The sequence below is a fragment of the Pectinophora gossypiella genome, chromosome 12, assembly GCF_024362695.1.
Source record: "Pectinophora gossypiella chromosome 12, ilPecGoss1.1, whole genome shotgun sequence".
Classification (NCBI taxonomy): Eukaryota; Metazoa; Arthropoda; class Insecta; order Lepidoptera; family Gelechiidae; genus Pectinophora; species Pectinophora gossypiella.
Genome location: NC_065415.1, coordinates 4,019,295 through 4,044,471, shown reverse-complemented (window position 1 = coordinate 4,044,471; position 25,177 = coordinate 4,019,295). Strand labels below are relative to the sequence as shown.

Sequence of the window (25,177 nt, the reverse complement as noted above, 5' to 3'; positions counted from 1 at the left end):
AAGCTCTGTATACCGGTTTACCGGTAGTACGCAAGAAACATATCTCTCCTCTCATCTCTTATCGACCCTTAACTTGACAATCTTGACATTTTATAGTTCTATGTAAGACGAAGTGTGTATTATAAACGAAACAAATATTTACGTGATTACACGTCGTTACGTAGCCGTAACGTAATGGTAGTCCATTATATTATACTTTCGCCCTCGTGTTCGCATATACATTTTCGAACTGGTTCAAAAAATCACACGAATCATTATTTTACCTTTACTACCACGTTGTAATAGCTTCTCACAAATAGCAACACATTAGAGAAAAGTGTCCTCAAAAAAAGTGCTACTAGATGGCATTATGAGTCTCGTTGTTGCGCAGTCGACAACCAACTTGCGTGCGCATTTCTATAGATAGCTATTATTAATAATGTATGATGTATCTATAAACATTATGGTAGGTATCTACCGTGTTTATCTACAACTACCTATGTATCTTTTCCTCACATTGATATTTGATCATTTTTTCCTCAGTTCTTTTTAATCTTTTATACCTAGTAGATAGATGCCTAGTTAGACAGATACCCATATGAAATTTTCTAATTTTCGATATACGTACCTACCTAACTACTCATACATAGGTACATATATATAATACCTAAATAAGCCTTAAATATAAAAATGGGCCTTCCTACCTACCTAACTATTTGAATTTAATGGGTAGCGTAGGCAATATTTATTTTAGATTTATAGGTACATAGTGATTAGATCTAAGTACCTAGTTAATGATTACCTTTATTAAAAAAATCGTAGGTATTCATAAATAGCTAGGTAGTTAGTACCTACCTACTTATGAATACCTCTATGGTTCTATGATTCAATCAAGACTTCAACGTAGGTACAAGACCTGCATAATTAGGTATTTTGGAGAGATTTTGCGTCGACAGACAGATAGATGGCGTACCTAGTACTGAACCCAGAATATGTTCACGTTCTATAAAATTAATAATTAAGAAAGGAAATCAGAAATCACTACGTACAATTGAATAATGGAATGAAACATAATGAAATATTGCAATGACTTAGATACCTATTTTTATTAACAGAAGAATTTATAGTCCACAGTATCATATAGCTAGTGGTACCACAAGTACCTAAAAAAATATGAACTTGCAACTAGGTAGGTACCTACTTTTGATTTAATCAGTACTAAAACTTAAGTTAGGTACCTACGTAAATAATCATAAATGACAGATTATCCACCCATCACCATCAAGTTAATCACGCATGATTTCAAGTTCTACAAGTATGGAGTGGAATATTATGAATATTCGTTTGGTATTCGGCAAATCGATACGAGAACCGAATCAAATATACGGTTTTAGTGCCATATATTCGGCATAATTAATTTCTTCGTGTGAATAGTAAGAAAATAAAGGTTTTGTAAGAAAATGAACTGTTGATTAAAATGTATTATTAACTGTTCTGAAAAATATTTTATACTACCTTTCGCGACATTTTCACTATCCATCATTGAAGATTGTAGTCAAACACACGCCTATTTAAAAAAACACTTCAGAGGTATGTAAATAGACAGAATAAAAAAACGCCACATCAAAGCAATGCATGCATCTAAAAATGCAACATTGCTTTTTGACATTTGTTGGCATTGTGCATTTAGTTTCAAATGCTGAAGTGTCAAATTACAATACATAACATACATAAACAGCCTATACACGTCCCACTGCTGGGCACAGCAAATTAAATTAAAAAAAATACAATATTCTTATTATTATTTTTTCAGTCAAATTACAATATTGCTTTTTATTTATAATGAGTTATTTCGATGTGGCCTTTTTAATTTCTGAGGTTCAAATAGTTAGACGAAGTGCGGAACCGTATAGTTCGGCCGAATATTCAGTTCGGTTGTTCGGTAATAGTCAAACCGAATAATATTATGTAAGTATTCCGTAATAGCTCTGGAGAACGTGTGACTTCCATCGTAGTATCGCGAGTTCGAATCCCAAATCGGGCTCTAAATTCGATTTTGTAAAGAATTCATGATTGTCCAGGATTTGTACCGTGGTCTCGCCCCCTATAACATGGGACTTAAACAAGGCTGGCGTATTCGTTCAGGGATACAAGCTATGTTGCATGCATCACTACAAAATATTAACCCTAATGACACTTAATTTAATTTTAGGTTATACCTGTAACTTTCTTATCCACTGAAAAGGAAAATGACCGATGATTGACAGCTGTTAATTTTAAAATGAATGAGTGAACGAATGGATAGTTATCCATTCGTTCAAACATCAAAAAGTGATCTCGCTGATATGCAACCCATTTGACGTGTGCTGTAAACTTTATTCAGTCGGGTTATTGGCCGATGTCAAATTTTGAGAGGGTTGTTTAAGATATCTGCCTAAAATTGACGTGTTTTCCATAACTTTTATGCTTGTCGATTACCCGTTCCTTTTCTTTCTTCTTTCTTTAAAATAAGACATTGGAATAATTTATCCATTGTAATAATGATGATTGATGAAACATTATTGTGGACGATGTATTGTTAATTTTATAATCCGACCTAGGATTTCGTAATAATTAACAATCTTCAAGTTGACTTCTGATTAATTGCCGCTCTGCCCACCCCTTTAGTGATCATGGGTGTGATTTACTACGTAGTAACAAGGAATACCTACTACGAACGCATATACGATTACTAACAACATTAAATAGGTAGAAAAAATACTTTTCAGTTAAAATAAAGTCGGTTCTGCATTCAGTGAATTTAAAACTTTATTGTGTATCATTAAGAGTTTTTATTCTTTCTAATGCTAGCATACGGATTACTTAGCTGCCAAGGTGATAACGAATAGTAGTTATACCTACCTACCTACCTAATATATTTACTTGCATAGTAACCAAGTCATAATGGTAGAAACAGGAAACTTACTTCATTTATTTAAGAATCCACCTTTTTAGACTGTAGCTTTTTACGAAGCAAAGTAAATAGCCTATAAAGAAGATTGCAATAAGAATGCTACCTATACCTACCTACTTATTCCGATCGGGCATTAAACGATCAAGTTTAATTCTAATAGCATAATGATACGTTTAATAGCATAATTTAGCGTAACACCTATAAAGTAGGTAACATTTCTGATTCAATGCGGTCAATCTTTCGACCAGTACCGGTATGTGACCGGCTTCCCTATAACCACTTTTTTCTACTCTGTGGTCACATTACTGGGCTAGAGTCTTTACTTTAGCCCTTGTGCAAAATGACGCGGCATTTTCGACCATTCGCTATAAAAGCACGTGAAAACCTTCAGATCACCGACCTATGAGCAGGTAGGTACTTATCTGTTCTGGTTGACGAATTCACATTCTGACGAAATCACCAGAGTGCCAAGATTTCTTTCCAAAGCCAACGACCGGTCCATCAACCAACTTACACGAAAGCTCCTACGACTTCCATGGCTTTTATGGCAATGAAACAAAGATCAAATTTCAATGTCGTCTTAGTTTCGAAATGAAAACATAAAGCGGTTTCGAAATTTCCGCTCAGGTTGATGGTTTTCTGGCTCAAGATGTGAGTGAATCCGAATCACATTGGCGGAAAATAAACGCATGCTCATTGCAATTTATTTAATCTATTCGACCAAAAACTGGCAAAAAACACTAACAAGCTCATAGGTATTACAGATTTACATTTTTATTTTCTTGTTTTTAAGGAAACATATTTTTAAGTTCGGTAGGTAACCTATGTAGGTAGGTATTTAAAATCCGCCGGGCAATGACCTCTACATGACGCACCACAACTCCAAAGTCACGAATTTTGCACGACTTTTGTGAATATTTTTACGATGCTCACTCATTCTTTATAAGCCTAATCTACGGCAGCAAATTGTTTCTTGTAGGTTGTAGGCCTACAGCCTAGCGGAGCAGAATTTAGTTATCAGTAGGTAGGTACCTACCTATCTACCTACTTATAGCAATCAGTGCACCTTATCACCTTATTTGCCTACATGCGATTAGGCATAAAACTTGCGTAATCAGTTGTATTCTAATCAAATCCAGATAAGACGATAATAAATGTCAAAGGTGTTACTAAGTAGGTAGATTACCTTACTAAGTAGTTACTTACCAACATATACCTATAAGCAGGTTTTTTTTAAATAGGAACTAACCTAAGTACCTAGCCTATTTTTTTTTAATAAAACTTCCCTTCCCTTACATTCCCAGTTAAACAACACGAAATAGGTACCTATTTACCCAGTAGGTATCAAACCTGTCTAGTATACCTACCTAGTATTTGATTTGTATTTAGGTAATATAGGTAGGTAAGTATTGGAAGAAAATATAAAATAGGTCCTAATTATCATTAAAATTGCCAATAATTTCCTGCGCGGGAAAGAACAATATTTTTTATAACGATTGTATTTTGAAACAGGACAGAGCAAGGTAGATTATTCTTGCTTGTCTTGTGGAAATTCAAGGTTATTTGAAAAGAACTTGTGTTTCATATAGCCATCTCTGTCAGCATAAGTAAACAGCTATATTTTTCTCTCATGCTAGTGACGTACGCGTGCAAACTTCATTCCATTGCGCGGCCCCTCGAGGCGTCGCGCACGATATTTTCCTCTTTCTTCCTCCTTCATTTAGCCGGTGGTGCTTGTGCGGTGAACATTGTTGTACGTTGTGCGTAACACGTGCTTATTTTTGATTCTTCTTTCAAGTTTTCCACAAAAAAACTAAAAACTTACAATGGCAGACGCAGCCGTCGAAAAGAAGTAAGTTTATTTAACGTTTTTCAGTCAATTTTGTTTAGTTTAGTGGGTTTATATTTTTGGCGGCTTCGAAAACGTGATCAAAATGGCTTCCTTTTCGGAGTGTGATATCCATGTTTTATGTGTTATTCCTATTTATTCGGTGTAATTTCTTGTTAAAAATTTTCTAGTGAGTGACTTCTACCATAGTTTCATGTTGGTATGATTACTGTTGATAGTTTTGTGATGCTTATTTAGCGACGCCGATAGCGATAAGTACACGCGGGAAAATGTTGTTTCGCAATTGTTAGTATTTTTATGGTGATTTATTGTTGTTATAGTGGTGAAGTAGATAGTTTTATATCGATTTTGAGTGTTGGCGTCCTTGGGATTGATTAATTTTACATAGAGTCGCGTATTACAACAAGCGACAAAGTTGAAAGCACGCCGGGCGGTTGGCGCGGGGCGCTGGGCTTGGGGCAAGATGGCGCTGATGCGCGGCGTGCCGGCGCGCGGAGCGTCACCGTTCGCCGGTGCGCGCTCGATTTGAATTTGCCGAGACCTGAGTTTCGCAACTCTGCTGCGGTTACGTTATCGGTGCTCGCGAGGGCCGCGTGTTGTCATTAGTTATTTTTAACGCTTTATGGAGTTTTGAAGCTTGTTTCTACTGGAGCGAGTAACGTATTCATACAGCGGCTTACGTTCTGTTTCCTACTTTACGTACTGTTACCGTCTGTTGTAACTTTCCCACATTACTTGCGCAACAGTCACTTGTTTTTGTTCCGTCAGACTTTTCCTTTTACACCGCCCCACTTGGCGGCAATGCGTTCGTAACACTGTTATATTCCGTTACCAACCGGCCGTGCCGCTCAACCATTACGTTACTACGTTAACAAGCAGACTTATGCATTCAAACATTAGTTAGCTGTTGTTTATACCTATCTACATTTTCGAAAACTCATTCTATTCATTACGCTGTAAATGGATAGGTACGTACCATACTTTATTTGTCAATTCACAATTAAGGTATGTAAAGTTGATTCAACAAGTCCCTTCATCCATCCAATAAAAGAATCTTGTTTAGAAATACTTGTATGTAACCTTGCAGTCAGCCTTAGTATAAACAACTTATAGTTTACATTACTGACATCATTCGTTGTATCAATAATCTAGTAGAATATCACATCATAGATGATTAAACAGATTATTTTATGTTTTCAGGGATGCCGCTCCCGAGGAGGTGACCTCAACAGAGACCAAGGAGTCTCCAGTCAAGAAGTCCCCTGCCAAGAAGGTTGCAGAGGCACCAGAGAGCAACGGCAAGGAGGAGAATGGCAGCGGGGATGCACCAGATGATGCTCCTGCTGAGAATGGAGATGCCGAAGAAAGTAATGATGCCACAGAAAATGGTGATGCCACAGGTTGGTAAACCCTGTCCTACCTTTACTATTATTACTCCATAACAGCTTTTATTCAGAAAAATACAGCAAGATAGTGTATGGTCACGAGCATTAATATGTATGTATACACTTTGGTACCATGTCACTTTTACTTTTTTGACAAATTGAACTGTATGTCTCACTAAATGTCAAATATGTTAGTGCAACAGAGTCCTAAAATGGGTACATTATATTGCTCATGACTGTACACTCCGACACAATATAGTCCACTTCAACATTCTAATTTAATGTCATGTCAGTCCAATTACCTAACTTTAATAATATTTATAACTTCATCATCAGCCGTATGACGCCCACTGCTGGGCATAGGCCTCCCCCAAGGATCTCCACGACGATCGGTCCTGCGCTGCCCGCATCCAGCGGCTAATATTTATAACTACACCTTATATTTTATTTTTAATGTTGAGTTATGTTCATCAATCAGTATCAGTAAAATTATATAAGCTAAAGGTCATTTATACTAAATTCAAACAATATTATTATTTACATAAATCAGTATAAACATAACTATTCAAATTGGTGTCATGTCCCCTTGAAAAAAATCATGATAAATGATAACAAATTACACTTAATCATACATTTACTTTTTGTTTTCAACTTTTTGTTTAACTTTTCATGATAAAGCAGGTACCTATTTAGCTTGTCTAACTTATTATTGGATTAAAAATCATAGCCATATGTAAATCTCGGTCGACATTTTTAACCCGCCAAGCTGGTTGCCACTCGTTTACCGTGCCGCCGCGACCTTGTCGGCGAATTTATAAATGGCGAATGTAGGGCGATTTATTAAGCGCGGTCAGGTTTTAATTTGGCGTGTTTTCGATTACAGAAAAGAAAGAGGCCGCCGTGAAGAGGAAATCTGTGGCCGCCGACAACGGTGAGGAGAAGACCACGCCAGAGAAGAAGGCGAAAGTAGCGGAGGAGGCCCCCGCCCCCGACGTCGAGGAGGTCGCAGCCTAAAACCACCCGCGCGCCATCGCTTGGTTTACTGCAATGCATCTACGTTCATTAGGGCTCAACTCCCCCCACACACTAACATATCCTTTTATACTACAGTATATTTCATATGCCAAAAACAATTTATACAGTTTTATATGTCGATCTGATTATTATAGACGAGTTGAGCTCTTTTGTGACCACACTTATGTTTAGGTTTATAATACATTGTGTATTAAACTTACCTGTGAAGTACCTGTAAAGTGTAAATTAATGTTGATACTGTCAGTCGCGACTAAGACGTGCATCGCAGTGAACTGATCTCTCGCTCGGACTAGGTGTTGTATGCTGTTTTTGCGTATTGGTGTCTATTTCAACAGACTACTGTAGAGATGGGTTTATTGAATTGATGAAAGTTCAGCCTAAGTCGGTATTGGATACTTCATTTCGCCAGTAAAATACTGCCAAAGTAATTCATTCACCCCGAGTGAAATCAATTCAGGATCCGTTCTGTGAACGACGCGTTTTAATAAAAACAGCTTCCGAAAAACAAGGATTTATAGATAAACTAAGATTAATTAAAATGTTTAGATAATTCAGTTGTAAATTTAAGTTAGCCGTTAAATGTCGCACATTTATATATTTCATAGGCATTATTACTTAACCATTTAAACATTCCTTTGACACTTCGGTTATGGCTTGCTTTGTGAACAGCAGGAAGCTTCCCCGTGTGTCGGGGAGAGTTTGCGTCGTGCGACCCTTGATGACTCTAATATCTGTCTAACTTAATAGGAGTAAATTCATTCTGGCGCACGGGGTTGAACATAATACTAAGTAAACCGTTCACATTGCGACATTAATTTTAAGTTTTGGAATTTAAAGTTCAAAGTTGACAAATAAGGTGATAGTTCATATTGACATACTAATTTTGCGTGCTATTTGTATTTTCTTATGGATGTCTTTATTTTTCTTAATATTATCCTGTTTTTCTAATTTATTTTTGCTTCTCATTTATTATATGTGATAGACACAAACCTCGAATGTAAGATAAACCTTTATGGAAACGAATCTTTACTATTCCCAACAAAATAACACATTGTGTTCTGTGCTAAGGGATTAATTCTTTAAGATTTTGACTAACTTTTTTCAGATTGTAACTACTTAACGAATTCGAACTTTAAAATTTTGATTCAAGAGTACATTTAGTATTAGATTATTGTAGCGTGTACAGTTCGGCACTTTACTTCTCTCACTGTGGAGTTAGTGTTTGTAAAACGTTTCTGGCAATAAAATAGTCCAATCAATTACTTTGTTTCTGTTATATTATCACCAAATACCTATGTGACTTTACCTACAATCTAAGAATTATACATAACACAGATGATGCTCATTGACGTTCTGACGTATTCAAGGCTTTGAATTTACACCATACTGCTAGTGGTATCACAAATTTGCCCTCAAAGACGTGCCAAGTTCTAAGTACACTAAACTCGTTGAGAAAATAATTTCCGAGGTAGTTGGACCGCTGCCATTTTCTTTTTATACAGTAAAATTCCACCATAGAGTATTGATGTCTGTCACGCCTACACTATTAGTGATAGACTGTTGCATCGTGGATGCATCCAACATGACATTTGTGTTTACCAACAGTAACATAATATTGCACACGTAAGACAAGCTTACTTTTTCCCAATTGGGGTAGGCAGAGGCACATCCGTTGTTTAATGAACGAACTAAGCACCCACCCTTCATCGAGCTTTTAGTTAGACCAGCGTGATTAACCACACCACACCACACGTAGACTCAATCCGTTTTTTAACTTGCTAATTATTATGCATGTCTCTGTCATAGTGAACATGTCTTTATTTCTGAAGTTATCTGTACAAAACATACAGTGCCACTAAGTAACATTTCACAACCCATCATTACCTTGTTAAATTATGCACCGTAACACAAACAAACAATGATATTAAAGTAGTGAGCATCGGTCATTTGGTATTGATGGATGATCCACACGAATCAAGGTCGGACATCGCCGTGGAAACTAGAAAGTACACAGACTGTGCCCTACCCTTTCAGCTTCAGTCGGAACGAGGGGGCGGCCAAGCATAACAACACGTATGGGGTCGGATTGACTATGTGGCCTTTACTAGCTTTAGCGGTGCTTTCGATCTTTCGTAGTACATTTTCGCAGACAACACAGAACATTAACGTTTGTAAGTAGAATAGATTGATTCGCGCGTTTGGCAGTTATTTGAAAGCAACTGGCACGTTTGAAAACTCCGGAATTTCATTTCCAGTGTTGATCAATGAAGAAAACAATGCGTTGGCAGAGAAAGCGTTTGAAGTGGCGAAGGAGTATGTACGGCGAAACCCGAGTTTAGGTCTTGCTGTGGACCCGATTATAGTGGTGGGCAACCGCACCGATGCTAAAGCCTTCTTAGAAAATGGTAAGAGAAAAGAGCTTACAACGTGAGACAGGTCGCTTTATAATTCCTAGAAGAAACCCAACACAGTCATGCTCCTATTCACATTTGCGATAACGAAGTAGGTACTAGGAAATATATGTACTTAATCTATTATTCTGTGCGCATTTTTCTACTTAAGAGAGAAGGTCCTGTGTGTATGTGGAGCTGTGTGTGCGATAAACAGAAAGAGAGGTGGGCCTTTCCCCAGCTGTGGGATCTTGTAGGCTAGATTAGATGAGAGAGAAGGTATCTTTCTTTCTTTGAAGGGTTTTTCTGTTTTCTGGCTTTAAAATTCTGGCTTTGGAAATTAGTAAGTTACTCGTAACTTTGTGTGAATACTTACATCTCGCCAGATCTAATTATGTATACTAGACCGAGACCTACAGTGTATTAATATGAAATCTTCAGTTTGCAGAAAGTACAACGACATGTTGTCAGTGAAGAAAACGCCTCACGTCGTCCTAGATTTTACTATGACAGGCGTCGGGTCTGAAACTATAAAATCGTTTACAGCAGCATTGGCATTGCCTACTATTTCTGGATCATTCGGTCAGGCCGGCGACCTCAGGCAATGGCGGTCGCTGAATGCCAATCAGACCAAGTTCCTACTCCAGGTGATGCCTCCAGCCGACATCCTGCCAGAAGCTATAAGAGCTATAGTTACTAAGCAGGATATTACCAATGCTGCTATCATTTTCGACGAATACTTTGGTTAGTAATCTTGTGTTTAGATATCTTACCGTAGGTGGTTTCGTTACTTTCCATACATACTTACCTAATTCGTTTTCAGTAATGGATCATAAATACAAGTCTCTCCTCCAAAACATTCCGACTCGCCACGTCATAACGCCGGTAAAAAGCTTCAATAAAGATGATATCAAAACTCAATTACGCAGTCTGCGGGAATTAGACATTGTTACCTTCTTCGTAGTTGGCAGTTTGAGAACTATCAAGAACGTTCTAGATGCAGCCGATGAAAATCAGTATTTTGGAAGGAAGACAGCTTGGTTCGCTCTATCTTTAGATAAAGGGGACATTAGCTGTGGCTGCAAAGACGCAACGATAGTGTACATGAGACCAACTCCCGATGCAAAAAGCCGCGATCGTTTGGGAAAGATCAAAACTACTTACAGCATGAACGGAGAACCAGAGATCACATCCGCTTTCTATTTCGACCTGTCGCTACGCACATTTCTCGCAGTCAAGTAATAAAACTATTCCCCACATACTTTTTTAGATATTTTATTTAAAGGAAGACAGATTGAATGGTTACAGAAAAAAAAAATCATGACCTTCAATTAGTCTGAAATCCGGCCATTAAGATTTTTTTGTGTCGTTTTTAGTAGATTTGTGGCTTTATGAGCTAGTAAAACAGTTGGAATGGAACAGCACGAATTGTTTCCTTCACCCACCACATTTATTCGAGTACTGCTGCACTCATTTCATACCACGTGTTTTGAAATATCTTATTATAGCAGGAGAGTTAAAATTATGATTTTCCAGATCTCTACTGGACTCTGGCAAGTGGCCAAATGACATGAGATATATTACTTGCGACGACTACGACGGCAAGAATACTCCTAACAGGACCTTGGACCTCAAGTCTGCCTTTAAAGAGGTGTGTTGACACGGTTACGGTTTTAGAATCCGATATCTAGGGTATCAAAATGCAGTAGGTAGTGATTACGGGAAGCCAATGTTAGTCGACTGTTGACCTATTTACGAAATGGTCGTAGCAAAACGATCCAAACCATGTTTCGAAAATGTGGCACTTATGATGAAAGACAGGCATTATAATATTAAAAATCTCATGTAGCGGTATTTATAGCATAATCTTTGTAAAACGCCCCCACCCGACAGTCATTAAATTCCAATAAGATATTTTCGTGCATGATCATTGACTATCACGCTTGTTTAACTATAGCATACACGAGTCAGTAACCTTTCAGGTCAAAGAAACGCCGACCTACGCCCCGTTTTTCATACCCGAAGACGACCCTATGAGCGGGAGGAGTTATATGGAGTTCAGTACGGATCTATCCGCAGTGACGGTGAAGGATGGGGCATCTATTGGCAGCAAGAGCTTGGGCTCTTGGAAGGCGGGTCTGTCGAATCCACTGTCGCTGACTGACCCTGACAATATGAGCGACTATTCAGCCCAACTCGTGTACAGGGTGGTGACAGTAGAGGTGGGTAAATGACCTCTGCTATTGTGAAATAGACGTCAACACGATAAAATTTAGGCGGCTTATCAACAACTGTGCAAACACTGTCATTCTTATGTCTTGACTGAACGTTTCTGACGCGACGGCAAATGTTAAAGAAGTTAATGAATGCGTTTCATTTTACGAGAACTTTTACAAAATATTTGTATGCTCGTAAAACGTTATTAACATTGACATTCTATTTTTAGCAAGAACCTTTCATAATAAGAGACGACGAAGCACCGAAAGGCTTTAAAGGCTATTGCATTGACCTCATCGAAGAGATCCGTCAAATCGTTAAGTTTGATTACGAAATCACGCTGTCACCAGACGGCAACTTTGGTACCATGGACGAAAACGGCAACTGGAACGGAATTATAAAGGAACTGATCGAAAAACGAGCGGATATAGGTCTGACATCTCTTTCAGTGATGGCAGAAAGAGAAAATGTTGTAGACTTCACGGTACCGTACTACGATTTGGTAGGAATCACAATTCTAATGAAGTTGCCTAGACCTCCAACGTCGCTGTTCAAGTTTCTAACTGTTCTGGAGAACGACGTGTGGGCTTCCATTCTGGCAGCGTACTTCTTTACCAGGTAAGAATCACGATATATTGATATCACGTGATTTCCATGATTTATGCCCCTGTTAATGTCAATAGGCTCGCCCCCTTTTAACTGGGAGTTAAACATTACTGGCGAGAAATGGGTGAGTATAATACACCTCTGCTTACCTCTTCGGGGGTACAGGAGTGATGTTATGTTATGTGAAGAATACATTATTATTTAAAAAACAAATACTTAAAGGAATGGCTACAAAAAATATATCTAACCGCAATTCTACTAATAATACAGAGAACTCAGAAACATGTTTAAGAGTTAGAATTATGTTATAGTCACTCAAATTTGGTAATATCTCGATATAGCCTGGTCTTATTATGGCATCAAGTATAAGTACTTGACTTTTAAAAGGAATTACCTGATTCATAACTATGACACCATAAACGAATTACTCACATCTTGCGTGCTATTGAGCAACTCATGGTTGGTCCTACGTACCTTGTACCTGAAAACTATTAGGTTCAGAACAAGTTCCATTCAAGATCTTTTATGTTAATTATCATTGAAAATGTCCCATAATCGTTGTATTAGCTGAGTGTAACGTCATGGGTAATGGGTCCGTGACACTATGACATTTATCATCCGTCTTCCGATCGATGTGACCACCTGCCTTCACAATTTCTTACTTATCTGATTTGGGAACGAGGTCGGTGCCGGCGTGTTTCCACGTTCATCGCACTGTTTTATGAATATGTTATTATCGTAATGCTCGTGTCAAGGGGAGCTCCACGTGGACAACGCTGAAGTATAGCTAGCTAGCTATAAACTACAGCCATAGTGTAAACGTAACGGTAGGCACGCTACATACACGCGACCGAGTAGGGTATGTGTGTACTTAGGCCGCGGCGCGAGAATTATGACGATCTATTTGGGTCAGCGCTCGTATAGTGATTGAACGTGTAGCTGCGCTTGTGTGGGGTGAACCTACTGTTTTCTTTGTACTATACCAGACTATATAGCTAAGTATAGCTGCTGTGATGTCATGTTTCCGACGTTGTCTATTTGTCCTAGTTAGTGTTGGGTTCTTACCCGGAAAATTCCCGCGTTTCGGGAATTTTCCCAATTCTGAGGGAAAAAACCCGAAAAATTCCCATTTCAAGGGAAAATATTTTTTATCGCATATATTTGTATTAAAAGTAAGGATTTCCAACAAAGACCATTTAAATATAATGTATGCCTACTTATGCCCAATTTATTTTCTGTCGTAGTGTCGTATGAACTCTTAAAAAACTAAAAGGAGATCATCGGATTTCGGCCCAGAAGTCAAAGTGCCGGCCAAAAAATAATATTGCTATATTCCGTTAGATCTTATCCGTATGAGCATTTATTACTATGGCACCAAAGCTGTAGGGTCAATATCTTCGGTTTTATTCGATTTTAAAAAACTGTATTTTTCATACATTTATGGTGAAAATGTAAAGTGCCGGCCAAGTAACAATAATGGTATTATCCTTAGAACTTATCCGTCTGAGCATTTATTACTATGGCACCAAAGCTGTAGGGTCAATATTTTCGGTTTTATTCGAATTAAAAAAAAACTGAATTTTCATACATTTTTGGTGAAAATGTGAAGTGCCGGCCATGGAACAATATTTGTATATCCCGTTAGAACTTATCCATTTGACCATTTATTATTAGGGCACCAAACGTCTATGACCATTATTTAGACTTTTTTGGACTTTACGTTATAGTTTCTGTGTGAAAAGTGCCGGTCAGCAAAAAACACATGTCAAAGCTATCGAGAAGATACCTGTAAACATTATTCACTATGACAAAAACATGTATGACCATTAATTAGTTTGGCTTTTGTTGGATTTAAAAAAAAACTTGAATTTTGTTTCATTTTGTATAATTCAAAATAAAATATAACAGGCGCGTTATTTAAAGGATCGTCAGAATGTTTATTACTATGGCATTAAACGACTATGACCAATATTTTTCGGCCGAGTAGCACCAGGACATTGTGATAGGCATACTTGCAAAGTACAACTACCCGACTCCTGTTTTCCCTAACAGATACTTCAGACGTCATGCCAAAATACGAGTTTCGTCACTAGATGGCAAGCTGATCTTTGGAGGGTGGTAACCATTTACGGTCAAGGTGAATCAATACCATAATTCAACCTAAACTTAGGCCGTAACGTTGAGTCGAATGCAAAAACTACAGCCAACGTCATATCTAAAATCAGATAGTATTAATATAGAAGTTCACCTAACAACACTCAAAACAAAAACACAAAGTATTTATCTGACTAATAACTAGTCATTGGGAAAGCTCTGCTTGTTGTCATTGTTAAAATGTATAGAAAAAAGTTTTTTTAAAAAGTCCAATAAAAGCCAAAGTCGACATTTGGTAGTATAGTAAAAATACGTTTCAAGTCGTTTACCAAAAGATTTGACTTATTTTGTTTCGCTGGCTGACATTTTCCCATTTGAACCAAAACGGAAAGAGAGACGAATAAAAAGTCAAGATAACGGTCAAAAATGTTTTGCGCCAGATTATTAAATGTTCTAAAGGCCCTTTTTAATCCGCCGTACCGCATTTTTTACCCAAAGCACTTTATTTTCATACAAAATAAATAAGAAATGAAGATTTTTAAAATACACTAAAAGCCAAACTAATGGTCATACAAGTTTGGCGCTATAGAAAAAAATGTTAACAGGCATCTACTCGATACTCTCAACATGATATTTTTGCTGGTCGGCATTTTTCACATTTGAACTAAAACGTAAATTCCAATAAAAGTCAAAATAATGGTCATAGAAGTTTGGCGCTATACTAATAAATGTTCTAACGGTCCTTTGTAATACGCCTGTATACCTCTTTTTCCCAACGGACATAATATTATTTTTTACAAAATGTATGAAAAATCGAGATTTAAAATCCAATTAAAGCCAAACTAATGGTCATACACGTCTGGTGTCATAGTAAAAAATGTTCAGAACAATCTACTCGAAAAGTTTGACACATTTTTTTTCTCTGACCGGCACTTTCAAATTTGGGCCGGCCAAAGTATGGAAAGCCGACGATCTCCTTTGTAATATATTTTGAATGGAATGTTCAATTTTAATAATTCCATGCAAAGATATCTACATATTATAGGATATATAGGATGCTTTTGGCACGAGAGAATGTCATCATCGAGGAGCAACATGGTTTTGTGCAAGAAATTGGGAGGCACGAATACCTACAGATATTATTTACTTGGACTATGAACAAGCTTTTGATCGAGTTCCTGTCACACGATTGATTGCTAAATTAGAGCCCTTTGGAATCAGAGGCAATGTCGTGAAGTGGATTAGACTTCCTGTCAAATCGCATATTCTCTGTGCGCATCGGAGAATCATACTCTGTTCCCAGAAAAGTCCTCAGCTGTGTGCCGCAGGGATCGGTGTTAGGACCTATTTTATTCAGTATCTACCTTACAGATCTTAAACATGGTATCATGTCTGATATATCACTCTTTGCAGATGATACGAAAATAACGGGGAATCCACTTATTAGCCATAATATAATCCAAGATGATCTTGATAGAGTAATTGCTTGGACCCGAGATTGGCTAATCACAAGTAGTATGTTATTGGGCATTCTAGACCATCGAAGTGAAGGGATTCGCGAAAATGTTCTTGGGCATTCTAGACCATCTTCGTTCAGTCGGATCGCTCGAGCGCCAACGCGCTATCGCGCGCGCTCTCGCGGATCCCTTCACTTCGATGGTCTAGAATGCCCAAGAACATTTTCGCGAATCCCTTCACTTCGATGGTCTAGAAATACCCAATAACATCGAGTGTGGTTCTTAATATTACGATCAATCGGTTAGCAACTACAACACTCACCAGTATAGCACGAGTCGATTTCATATCACATTTTTTTGAGTCTAGATTTTTGTCCTGGCTTTCTAGACCACTTTATCGTTAAAACACAAAACTTCACTTCGTTCGCTTGCGTTCACTCCGTTCCGTGTGGGGTTTTAACAATAAACTCGTCTAGAATGTTCAATTCACAAATTGAAAGTAGGTATATTCACACAACAATAAACTGTTTTAAAATAATTATCTAATCGACAACGTAAAACAGTATTACCACCGTTTGTGGTTGTCACAATTTCGAATTAGAATGCTCATAACCTACGGGACAGCATATCACATCAATATTTAAGTTTAAATAACATTGCGTCAAGAAATACATTTCATTGCTGTAAAAGCTATAACACGCAATAGACAAATTGTCATCGCTTTATACTTATAATGAAATTTGTGAAACAGAAACATGCTTTGAAACTACCTGAAATCTGTCCTATATCGAGCTCTGACACTCGACGTCATGGAAAACTATTGCCGAATACAATAAGGTGCATTATTTGTGGGCCATCTAATTGCGGCAAAACTAATTTAATGATTGGACTTTTATTGCATAAAAATGGTCTTCGTTATAGAAATTTATATGTATATTCCAAGTCTCTTTGTCAACCAAAGTATGAATATTTAGAAAATGTGTTAAAAATGGTACCGGGTGTATCATTTTATAAATTTCATGAAAAAGATGAAGTTCTAAGCCCGCAGGAGGCTCGTTCGAATTCTATAATTATATTCGACGACGTCGCCTGTGAAAATCAAAACAACATGCGGGATTATTTTGCTATGGGGAGACATAGAAATATAGATAGCTTTTATTTAAATCAGACCTATACTAAGATTCCTAAACAACTTGTTAGAGATAATTCAAATTTGATAGTATTATTTAAACAGGACGATATCAATCTAAAACATGTATACGATGAACATGTAGGCACAGACATGTCGTGGGCACAATTTAGAGAAATGTGTTCAAAGGTATGGAGTAACAACTATAATTATGTAGTTATAAATAAAGATTGTGGAAAAAATGAAGGGGGGTACAGGAAGATGTTTGATACATTTATAGTTTTTGACTAAACTGAAAATTCTGTTGTCTATCTCAAGTATGATAGCGTTCTCAACTTTGTCATCGTCAACCATATATATTTATAAATAGTATCACTTTAACCTCATTTACCTATTCGTCTCTACGCTGTACAAAGCAAAACACGTATTAAGCTATCTCTATAATGGAACAATCGTTAAAAAGACAGATAGTTAATGCTGCAGAGGCAGTGAAAAAGAAGGTTCGTAAGATGAGAGATATCCAGTCGGATAATGAAAAAGCACTGGAAACCGTTTTTAAGCCTATAGTTAATCCACTTAATCAAATTTTAAATAATTCCATGAATAACATAAAATCTAGTGGAGATGACTCTTTTGCTAATGTACAGTTGGATAAAACATTAATGCACAAAAATGCTTCTTCAAATGTAGAGGAACAATCTGATAACACCACCGAAGAAGATTCAGGGGATGAAAGTATTACAACTGATAATAATATAGATGAATCTTTCAAATCTATTGAATCTCATGGAAGTCCTCATAAAAATATATCGTCATGGTCTCTTTCTCCGGAAGTGTTTGAAGACGTTCCATTTGGTGCAAGATATGAACGTGGGAAACTTATGCTTGGCTCAGCCCGGTTGGTTATTGATGATAAGCAAATGTCAATAAATGGATGTATATATCAAATTACACCAGGTCTAAAAGAGTTACTATTCAAAAAAGTTCCTGATTTAAGCCTAATATCTGAAAACGATAAATCATATTATAAACAAATGTTAATAGACACAAACGCTCATCGACGAGATTATGATCCAAGAAAACCTATAAAAAGCAATAAAGGAAGGAAATATTTACAAATCATAAAACCAATGTTCAAATTAGCTCGTTCTATATCAGCAAACAGTACAGATGAGAGTGTTGCTAAAGGAGAAGGCTTACCAGTATTAAAAAAAATAAATAAAAATGTTGATTACATTTATTGGGATGATCCTAACGAATTAGTTGAGCGATTAAAATTATTAGTAGCTTCGCGAGAAGCTGGCAACACAGGATTGGATAATGAAATGATTTCCATAATAGAAGAATTGACAGAACGGGGAATTATCACCCAAAATAAAATATTAAGTGACAAAATATACCATTTTAGCAAGAATAAATAAATAGAGAAACACATGATTATTGTTTTAATTATAAACCAACCTTTCGTTAATTCAGACTATTAAAATGAATATTGATAAATTCGGCCACCACGTACATAAAAGGATGCGTTTATCCGACGTATTAAATTTTAGCGAAGAATCAGTACTTAAAGTAGAACACGGAGAAATCAATTTACATTTGAATAGAATGAGAGGTGTGAAGACTCCAACAGAATCCGATGATGTAGTGAATAAAGAATATGTTGATAAAATTACAACTAAATCTTACACAAAGACAGATGTAGACTTACTGATAAGTGCTTGTAGAAGCAGCATTCTAAAAGACGTTGATTCAAAGTTAAAAACTTTAAAAGCAGAGTTACCAGACGTTTTTGATCAGTATTTGAGGAAAAAATATAGCGAAAAGGTGAAACAACAAAATGATTAAAGAACAAGTTGTAAATGAAATTCACAGACCGGCACGAAGAAATTTTATTCGCCGTTCTGTAATATTAAAAGGAATTGATGATCTATGGCAAGCTGATTTAATTGATTTAAAACATTTAAAGAATTATAATAGGGGTCATAATTACATATTAGTTGTTATAGACTGTTTTTCAAAGTACACGTGGGTAATACCGCTTAAAACGAAGAATAAGGAAGAGGTGACTCGTGCTTTTGAGACAATAGTCAAGCATTCTTATCGAAAGCCTATCAACTTGCAAACTGACCAAGGAACAGAATTTTATAACACCATTTTTCAAAATTTAATGAAATCTTTATCTGTTAACCATTATTCAACATACTCTACTAAAAAAGCTTCTATTGTGGAAAGAGTTATAAGGACATTGAAAACCAAACTATACAAACTTTTCAGTCTTAATGGCAATTACAAGTGGGTAGGAATACCGTTAAATAAAATCGTGTGTACCTACAACAATACTAAACACCGTACTACACAGTTCAAACCAATCGACATCAATTATGAAAATGAACCAATCATAAAAAATAATATAATGAAAATCGGAAAAAATAAATTAGAAAAAAATGGTCATAAATTTAAAGTTGGTGACTACGTTCGTATAAGCAAATATAAAAGTAGTTTTAGCAAAGGATATACACCTAACTGGTCTACAGAGATATTTCGTATTAAAAAATGTGTAAATACGAAGCCAGTCACTTATCAAATTGAAGATCAAAAAAGTAACGAAATATTGGGAGGCTTTTATGAACACGAATTACAAAAAACTGCTTATCCTGATGTATATTTGATTGAAAAAGTTATTAAGAAAAGAGGAAATCAACTATATGTGAAATGGTTAGGTTTATCACAGGAAGAGAATAGTTGGGTTAACAAAAAAGAGATTGTTCAATAAATAGAACAGTTATCTCTATCTATTTTCATTATGTTTGTACCCATGCAAGGAGGAGGACTAATAAATAGTTTAATAAATAATTTACCGTTTGAGTTACACCTACCAGGTTACAACTATTGCGGACCCGGGACTAGGTTAAAAGAACGATTATTGCGAGGTGATATAGGTGTTAATGAACTTGACGAAGCCTGCAAACGCCACGACATAGCATACTCGAATTATAGTGATTTACATAATCGTCATCAAGCAGATTTACAACTTTTAAATATGGCTAAAGCACGACTCAAAGCAAAAAACGCTGGGAAGGGTGAAAAACTCGCATCATGGCTGGTCAGTAAAGTTATGAAAACAAAATTAAAAACGGGATCTGGTATCACAAGTTTTAAAGGTTTAGTTTCTCGAATAAAGTCACACATCAAGAAACTGAAACCTAAAGATAATAAGTCAGTGGTAAAATATGCATATTTAGCTGCAAAAAAAATCTTTAAAAATCATAAACATAAAATTCGTTTACCACGTGTTATACCTATACCGAAAACAGGAGGAATTTTACCATTAATTCCAATATTTGCTGGCTTATCAGCCTTAGGCGCTTTAGCAGGCGGTGCAGCTGGTGTTGCTAAAACTGTAAATGACTATAAAACCGCTCAACAGAACTTGCGTGAAACAGAACGTCATAATAAGGTGATGGAATCGGTTGCAATCGGTAAAGGTTTATACATGAAACCTTACAAGAAAGGAAACGGATTATTCATAAAATGTACCAAATCTTGATGAAAGAGCTACCTAATCGAGCATTAACAAATATTGATATTATGAAGTATGCCAAAAATATTCCTTATTTTCGTGCTGTTTATATGAAAGATAGGTTGCCTAAAATGCCAAAAAAAATTGAATGTGGAATTATTAATTTAGACAATTCAGAAAATGAAGGAACTCACTGGGTTGCTTATGTAAAAATAAATAAATATTGTGAATATTTCAATAGCTATGGGGATCTTAAGCCTCCACTAGAACTAATAAAGTATTTAAAGAAATGTAACATATATTATAATTACAATAGATATCAGAATTTCAATAGTGTAAATTGTGGTCATTTGTGTTTGGCATATTTAGTTGACTTTTGGAATAAATATATATAACATGGAACATTGTTTTATTTTATGTTAATAGTAAAATGTCCTTCACACTGTCAATTACTGGTAACTCATCAGCTTTATCGACTTATTATTCACCTGCAATACAGCTAGACGGTGAATATGAGTGCGCTTTGTTGTATTTATCTACATTTAATTCGATTCCTAATATCGATAAAAGAAACAACCGATTTATATATGGTGATAATGAATTAATTGAAATACCTGAAGGAGCATACGAGCTACAAGACATAAATGATTACTTGAAGGAGAAAATAAAAGCATCTGCCTTTAATCTGCAGTGTAATAATAATACTCTACAAACCTCAATTTTTTGTACAAAAGATATACATTTTGATAAAGAAAATTCGATTGGTAAGTTGCTAGGATTTGGAGCACACGTTCTAAAAGCAAATATAATGCACACCTCTAAACACCCAGTCGACATTCTGTCAACAACGGTGGTAAGAGTTGAATGTGATTTAGTAAGCGGATCATATATTAATGGAGAACCTAGTCACATTATACATGAATTTGCTCTTAATGTGCCTCCTGGATACAGAATAGTAGAAGTTCCTAAAAACATTATTTATTTCCCCGTCAACCAAAAAAGTATCAGCTGCATACATATAAAATTATTAGATACTTCCAACAATCCTATCAACTTACGTGGTGAAGAAGTACAGCTGTATTTACATCTCAAGAAAAAATGATCGACTATAATAAATACACTACACAACAAACTAAAAACATCAGTCATCGCCGAACTATCTGCAAAGATACAGCCAAGAAGAAGGCAAAGTTAACTAAAGAAAACAAGGACTTTTTAAAAGCAATTGGGTTGTTAAAATGAATATTTTAGACATTTCTTCAAAGCCTGCTTACGACAACACAATAGATGGTGTCGAATACCATTCCTACAAACCATATATAACAAGTTTCAACAGGAATGATGAAATTCGAATACCTATAAACCAGCAAGATTTATGTATTTTACCATCAGCAAGCACTTTGTATTTGGAAGGGGTTGTAAACGTCCTGAAGCCTGGCACACCAGAACCGATATCGGCATCAAGTATTGAATTTACAAACAATGCTTTACTGTACTTATTCCAAGATATTAGGTATGAACTCAATGGAGTAGAGATCGATAGAGTTAAAAACGCGGGAATTACAACTACAATTAAAGCTTTACTATCTATGAATCAAAGCGATTCACGTGTGTCTAAAGTATGGGGCTGGGATATTAATGGTACTAAAAATGTAAACAATGGACGTTTTTCAGTTTCCATTCCTCTTACTCATATTCTTGGCTTCGCGGAAGATTATAAAAAAGTAATTATTAACTGTAAACATGAACTAATTCTGTTGCGAAGTAATACGAATCTCAACGCAGTGAAACTTAATACGGGTGAATACGTTGAAAATGTTCACATTGATAAAATAGTATGGCGTGTCCCTCATGTAAAAGTTTCTGATATAGAAAGGATTAATTTATTGAAACTCTTGGAAAAAGATCGTGGAATTCAATTAGTATTTAGGAATTGGGATTTGTACGAATATCCTTTACTTCCACAGACTACAAAGCATACCTGGTCTATAAAAACGTCTTCTCAAATTGAAAAACCAAGATATGTAATTATAGGATTGCAAACGAAAAGAAAAAATAATGCAAATGCAGATATGTCTAGATTTGACCACTGTTACTTGCGTGACGCTAAAGTCTACCTCAATTCTACTTACTTTCCGTACGAAAATATAAATGTTGATTTTGCCGGTTATAAAATTGCTTTATTATATGAACAATATGTGAGATTCCAACAGTCTTATTACGGACGGCGAGCAGATCCTTTGCTAAGTGCTAAAGAGTTTAAAGAGATAGCTCCTCTCTTCGTCATTGACTGCTCACGCCAAGTCGACAATCTAAAAACAGGATCCGTGGACGTTCGGGTTGAGATAGAAAGTGACGAAATTATACCTGACGGAACATCTGCTTATTGCCTCATATTAAACGATAGTATCATTGAATACAAGCCTTTGAGTAATATAGTAAAAAAACTATCATGAACGACATTGTGATCGTCGATCTTTTGGGGTTTAAAGTTAAGAACGATTTTATTGTGAAGGAATTGGCTATAGCATATGCTGAATATACAGTAATGTTTTTAGTTAAACCCCCTAATCCTTTTAATTATTTAACAAAACAAGAAAAAAAACAAGTACGATGGCTAGAGGCAAATCATGGGATTTACTGGAGTGAAGGTTTCATTGACTACCGTGAATTTAAACGTATAATTGTACCATATTTGAATAACAGAAAAATAATTACTAAGGGCTTAGAAAAAGTGAAATGGATTAATGAATTGTGTCCTACGTGCACGGTAATAGATATTGGTTCTAAAGGATGTCCTAATTTTATGAAACTGTGTGATATCTATGATAAAAATAATTCTATGACATGTGTAAATCATTCAAAAAAGTGTGCTATAAAAAGTGTGGTATGTGTAAAAAAATGGTATTTCGAAAATAATATGTACTTATTTGATTTATTTAAATAAAAAGTAAAATATTGATTTATGATTTTGTTTCATTTAACGGTTTTCTAGTAAAACAACGAAATTTGAAAAACACATTTTATTTATTAAGTTCATAAAACTGTTTAAAGTACAATAGATAAAAAAATATATTTTGAAATAACAGTTACCATATTAACTATTTCTACTATATACATTAAATGTTTCCATAGCTTGTAGTACTCTGACATTAGTCAGAGACTTTATTTGCGATGGAATTTACTGTGTTGTGAATACACGAAAATGCGATTCCAACATATTTATGAAATAATCGCATGTTACATATAAATACAAGTACTGTAATTACACAATGTCTTTGAAATATTGTTAATTAATTTTTCAGTCTGTCCCAATATATCATCATAACTATCTTTTACCATATATTGGGCTTTCACTAAAACATCACTTTTTTCTTGATTTTCACTTGTATTTGAAGCACCTAAATCCACTATGCTGATTTTAATTAACTTGGTGGCTTTCTCCGCGTTCCGATTTTGCACAAATGAAGATGACTGCTTCCATTTTCCGCATTTAACTTTAGATTTAATTATCTTCCTCTTCTTCTTCTTATCACTTTTCAGCTTTTGACTCTTGTTATCATGAGGCGCCGTCGATTTTGTGGTAGTCGCTTGAACAGGATACCTTTCATCGAAGTCAGCAAGCGGATCTTGCGCGTAAGGGTAGAATAAATCATCTTCGTTAACGTTTGTTAAATTATTCGACATGTTCTGAAACAATAAAACGTATCACATTAATTTATGTATAAAATAAAATACAAACATTTGATTTTATTTATAAAATAAACCACAGTACTTACCAAAGTACTTAGCAGGCACCGCTTTTAGTGCTACACCTTCGAAATTATGATGATGATTTTTAACCGTCAACGGTGTCTACGTCTTTCTCCACGAGTAACTGAAAATACAATGACAGATTAGACTATACCCCTCAACACATATAAAATAAAGTAATAGGTAGTTTATGCACACAATAACACAATAAACGAATATTACCTGTTCATACTTATTTAAGCTACAAGTTTCAACTTGTTCACCCAGCTCCTTTGACATCAGGTAACATGAGTACAGCGCGGATGCCAGCACTCGATCTTCTTTATCATGCGCGCCGTATATACTTCTCACAAGAGTTTTTTCTTTGATCTTATCTCCATCTCGGCGAAGACGATGAATTTGTATTGATACTGTAAATTTTGGGACTTCATCCCCCACTATAGCGAGAAAACTCATTTTCGGCATGGACGCGGACATTTTCGAAGGTGTTGCACTAACGAGAAGCGAAATAGAAATGAAATAAATTATGATGCAACGTCGCGGTCGCCGCGTTGCCCCGCACATATGCGCCTTCTCATGTTACCGCACGTGCACACTCAAAATCGCTTAGGTTTTCATTGTCGCGTTGTATTTCACGTTAACAAGTTTAAACATGAAAAATGGAGACTAGCGATTATAATTAAAGGAAGTATTTATCTAAGTACTTATTTCATCACACTAATGTTATAAATGCGAAACCCCTAAAGAGCTGAACGGATGAAATTTGGTAGCTAGATATATCACATAGCTACCGCATTAACGCAAAGG

The 25,177-nt window shown here is 35.9% G+C and overlaps 2 protein-coding genes across 3 annotated transcripts in view; both read left to right on the top strand.

Moving 5' to 3' along the window:
* Window positions 1-4,626: 4,626 nt before the first annotated feature.
* Window positions 4,627-8,460, top strand: LOC126371556 (protein IWS1 homolog). Its single transcript, XM_050016884.1, has 3 exons — window positions 4,627-4,784; window positions 5,982-6,181; window positions 7,050-8,460. Exons 1-3 carry the CDS (start codon window positions 4,759-4,761, stop codon window positions 7,178-7,180), a joined length of 357 nt encoding a protein of 118 aa, XP_049872841.1. The 5' UTR covers window positions 4,627-4,758; the 3' UTR covers window positions 7,181-8,460.
* Window positions 8,461-8,766: 306 nt separating this feature from the next.
* Window positions 8,767-25,177, top strand: part of LOC126371449 (ionotropic receptor 25a) — a 46,634-nt gene continuing 30,223 nt past the window's right edge. Inside the window, exons 1-8 of one of the 2 annotated variants that reach the window (XM_050016747.1) lie at window positions 8,767-8,824; window positions 9,236-9,372; window positions 9,457-9,606; window positions 10,033-10,335; window positions 10,415-10,829; window positions 11,128-11,242; window positions 11,574-11,813; window positions 12,038-12,426. In XM_050016747.1, coding sequence (XP_049872704.1) covers window positions 8,784-8,824; window positions 9,236-9,372; window positions 9,457-9,606; window positions 10,033-10,335; window positions 10,415-10,829; window positions 11,128-11,242; window positions 11,574-11,813; window positions 12,038-12,426 — 1,790 coding nt within the window. In that variant the 5' untranslated portion in view covers window positions 8,767-8,783. The remainder of the gene's footprint in view (window positions 8,825-9,235; window positions 9,373-9,456; window positions 9,607-10,032; window positions 10,336-10,414; window positions 10,830-11,127; window positions 11,243-11,573; window positions 11,814-12,037; window positions 12,427-25,177) is intronic. The other variant, XM_050016748.1, reaches the window with a different exon arrangement.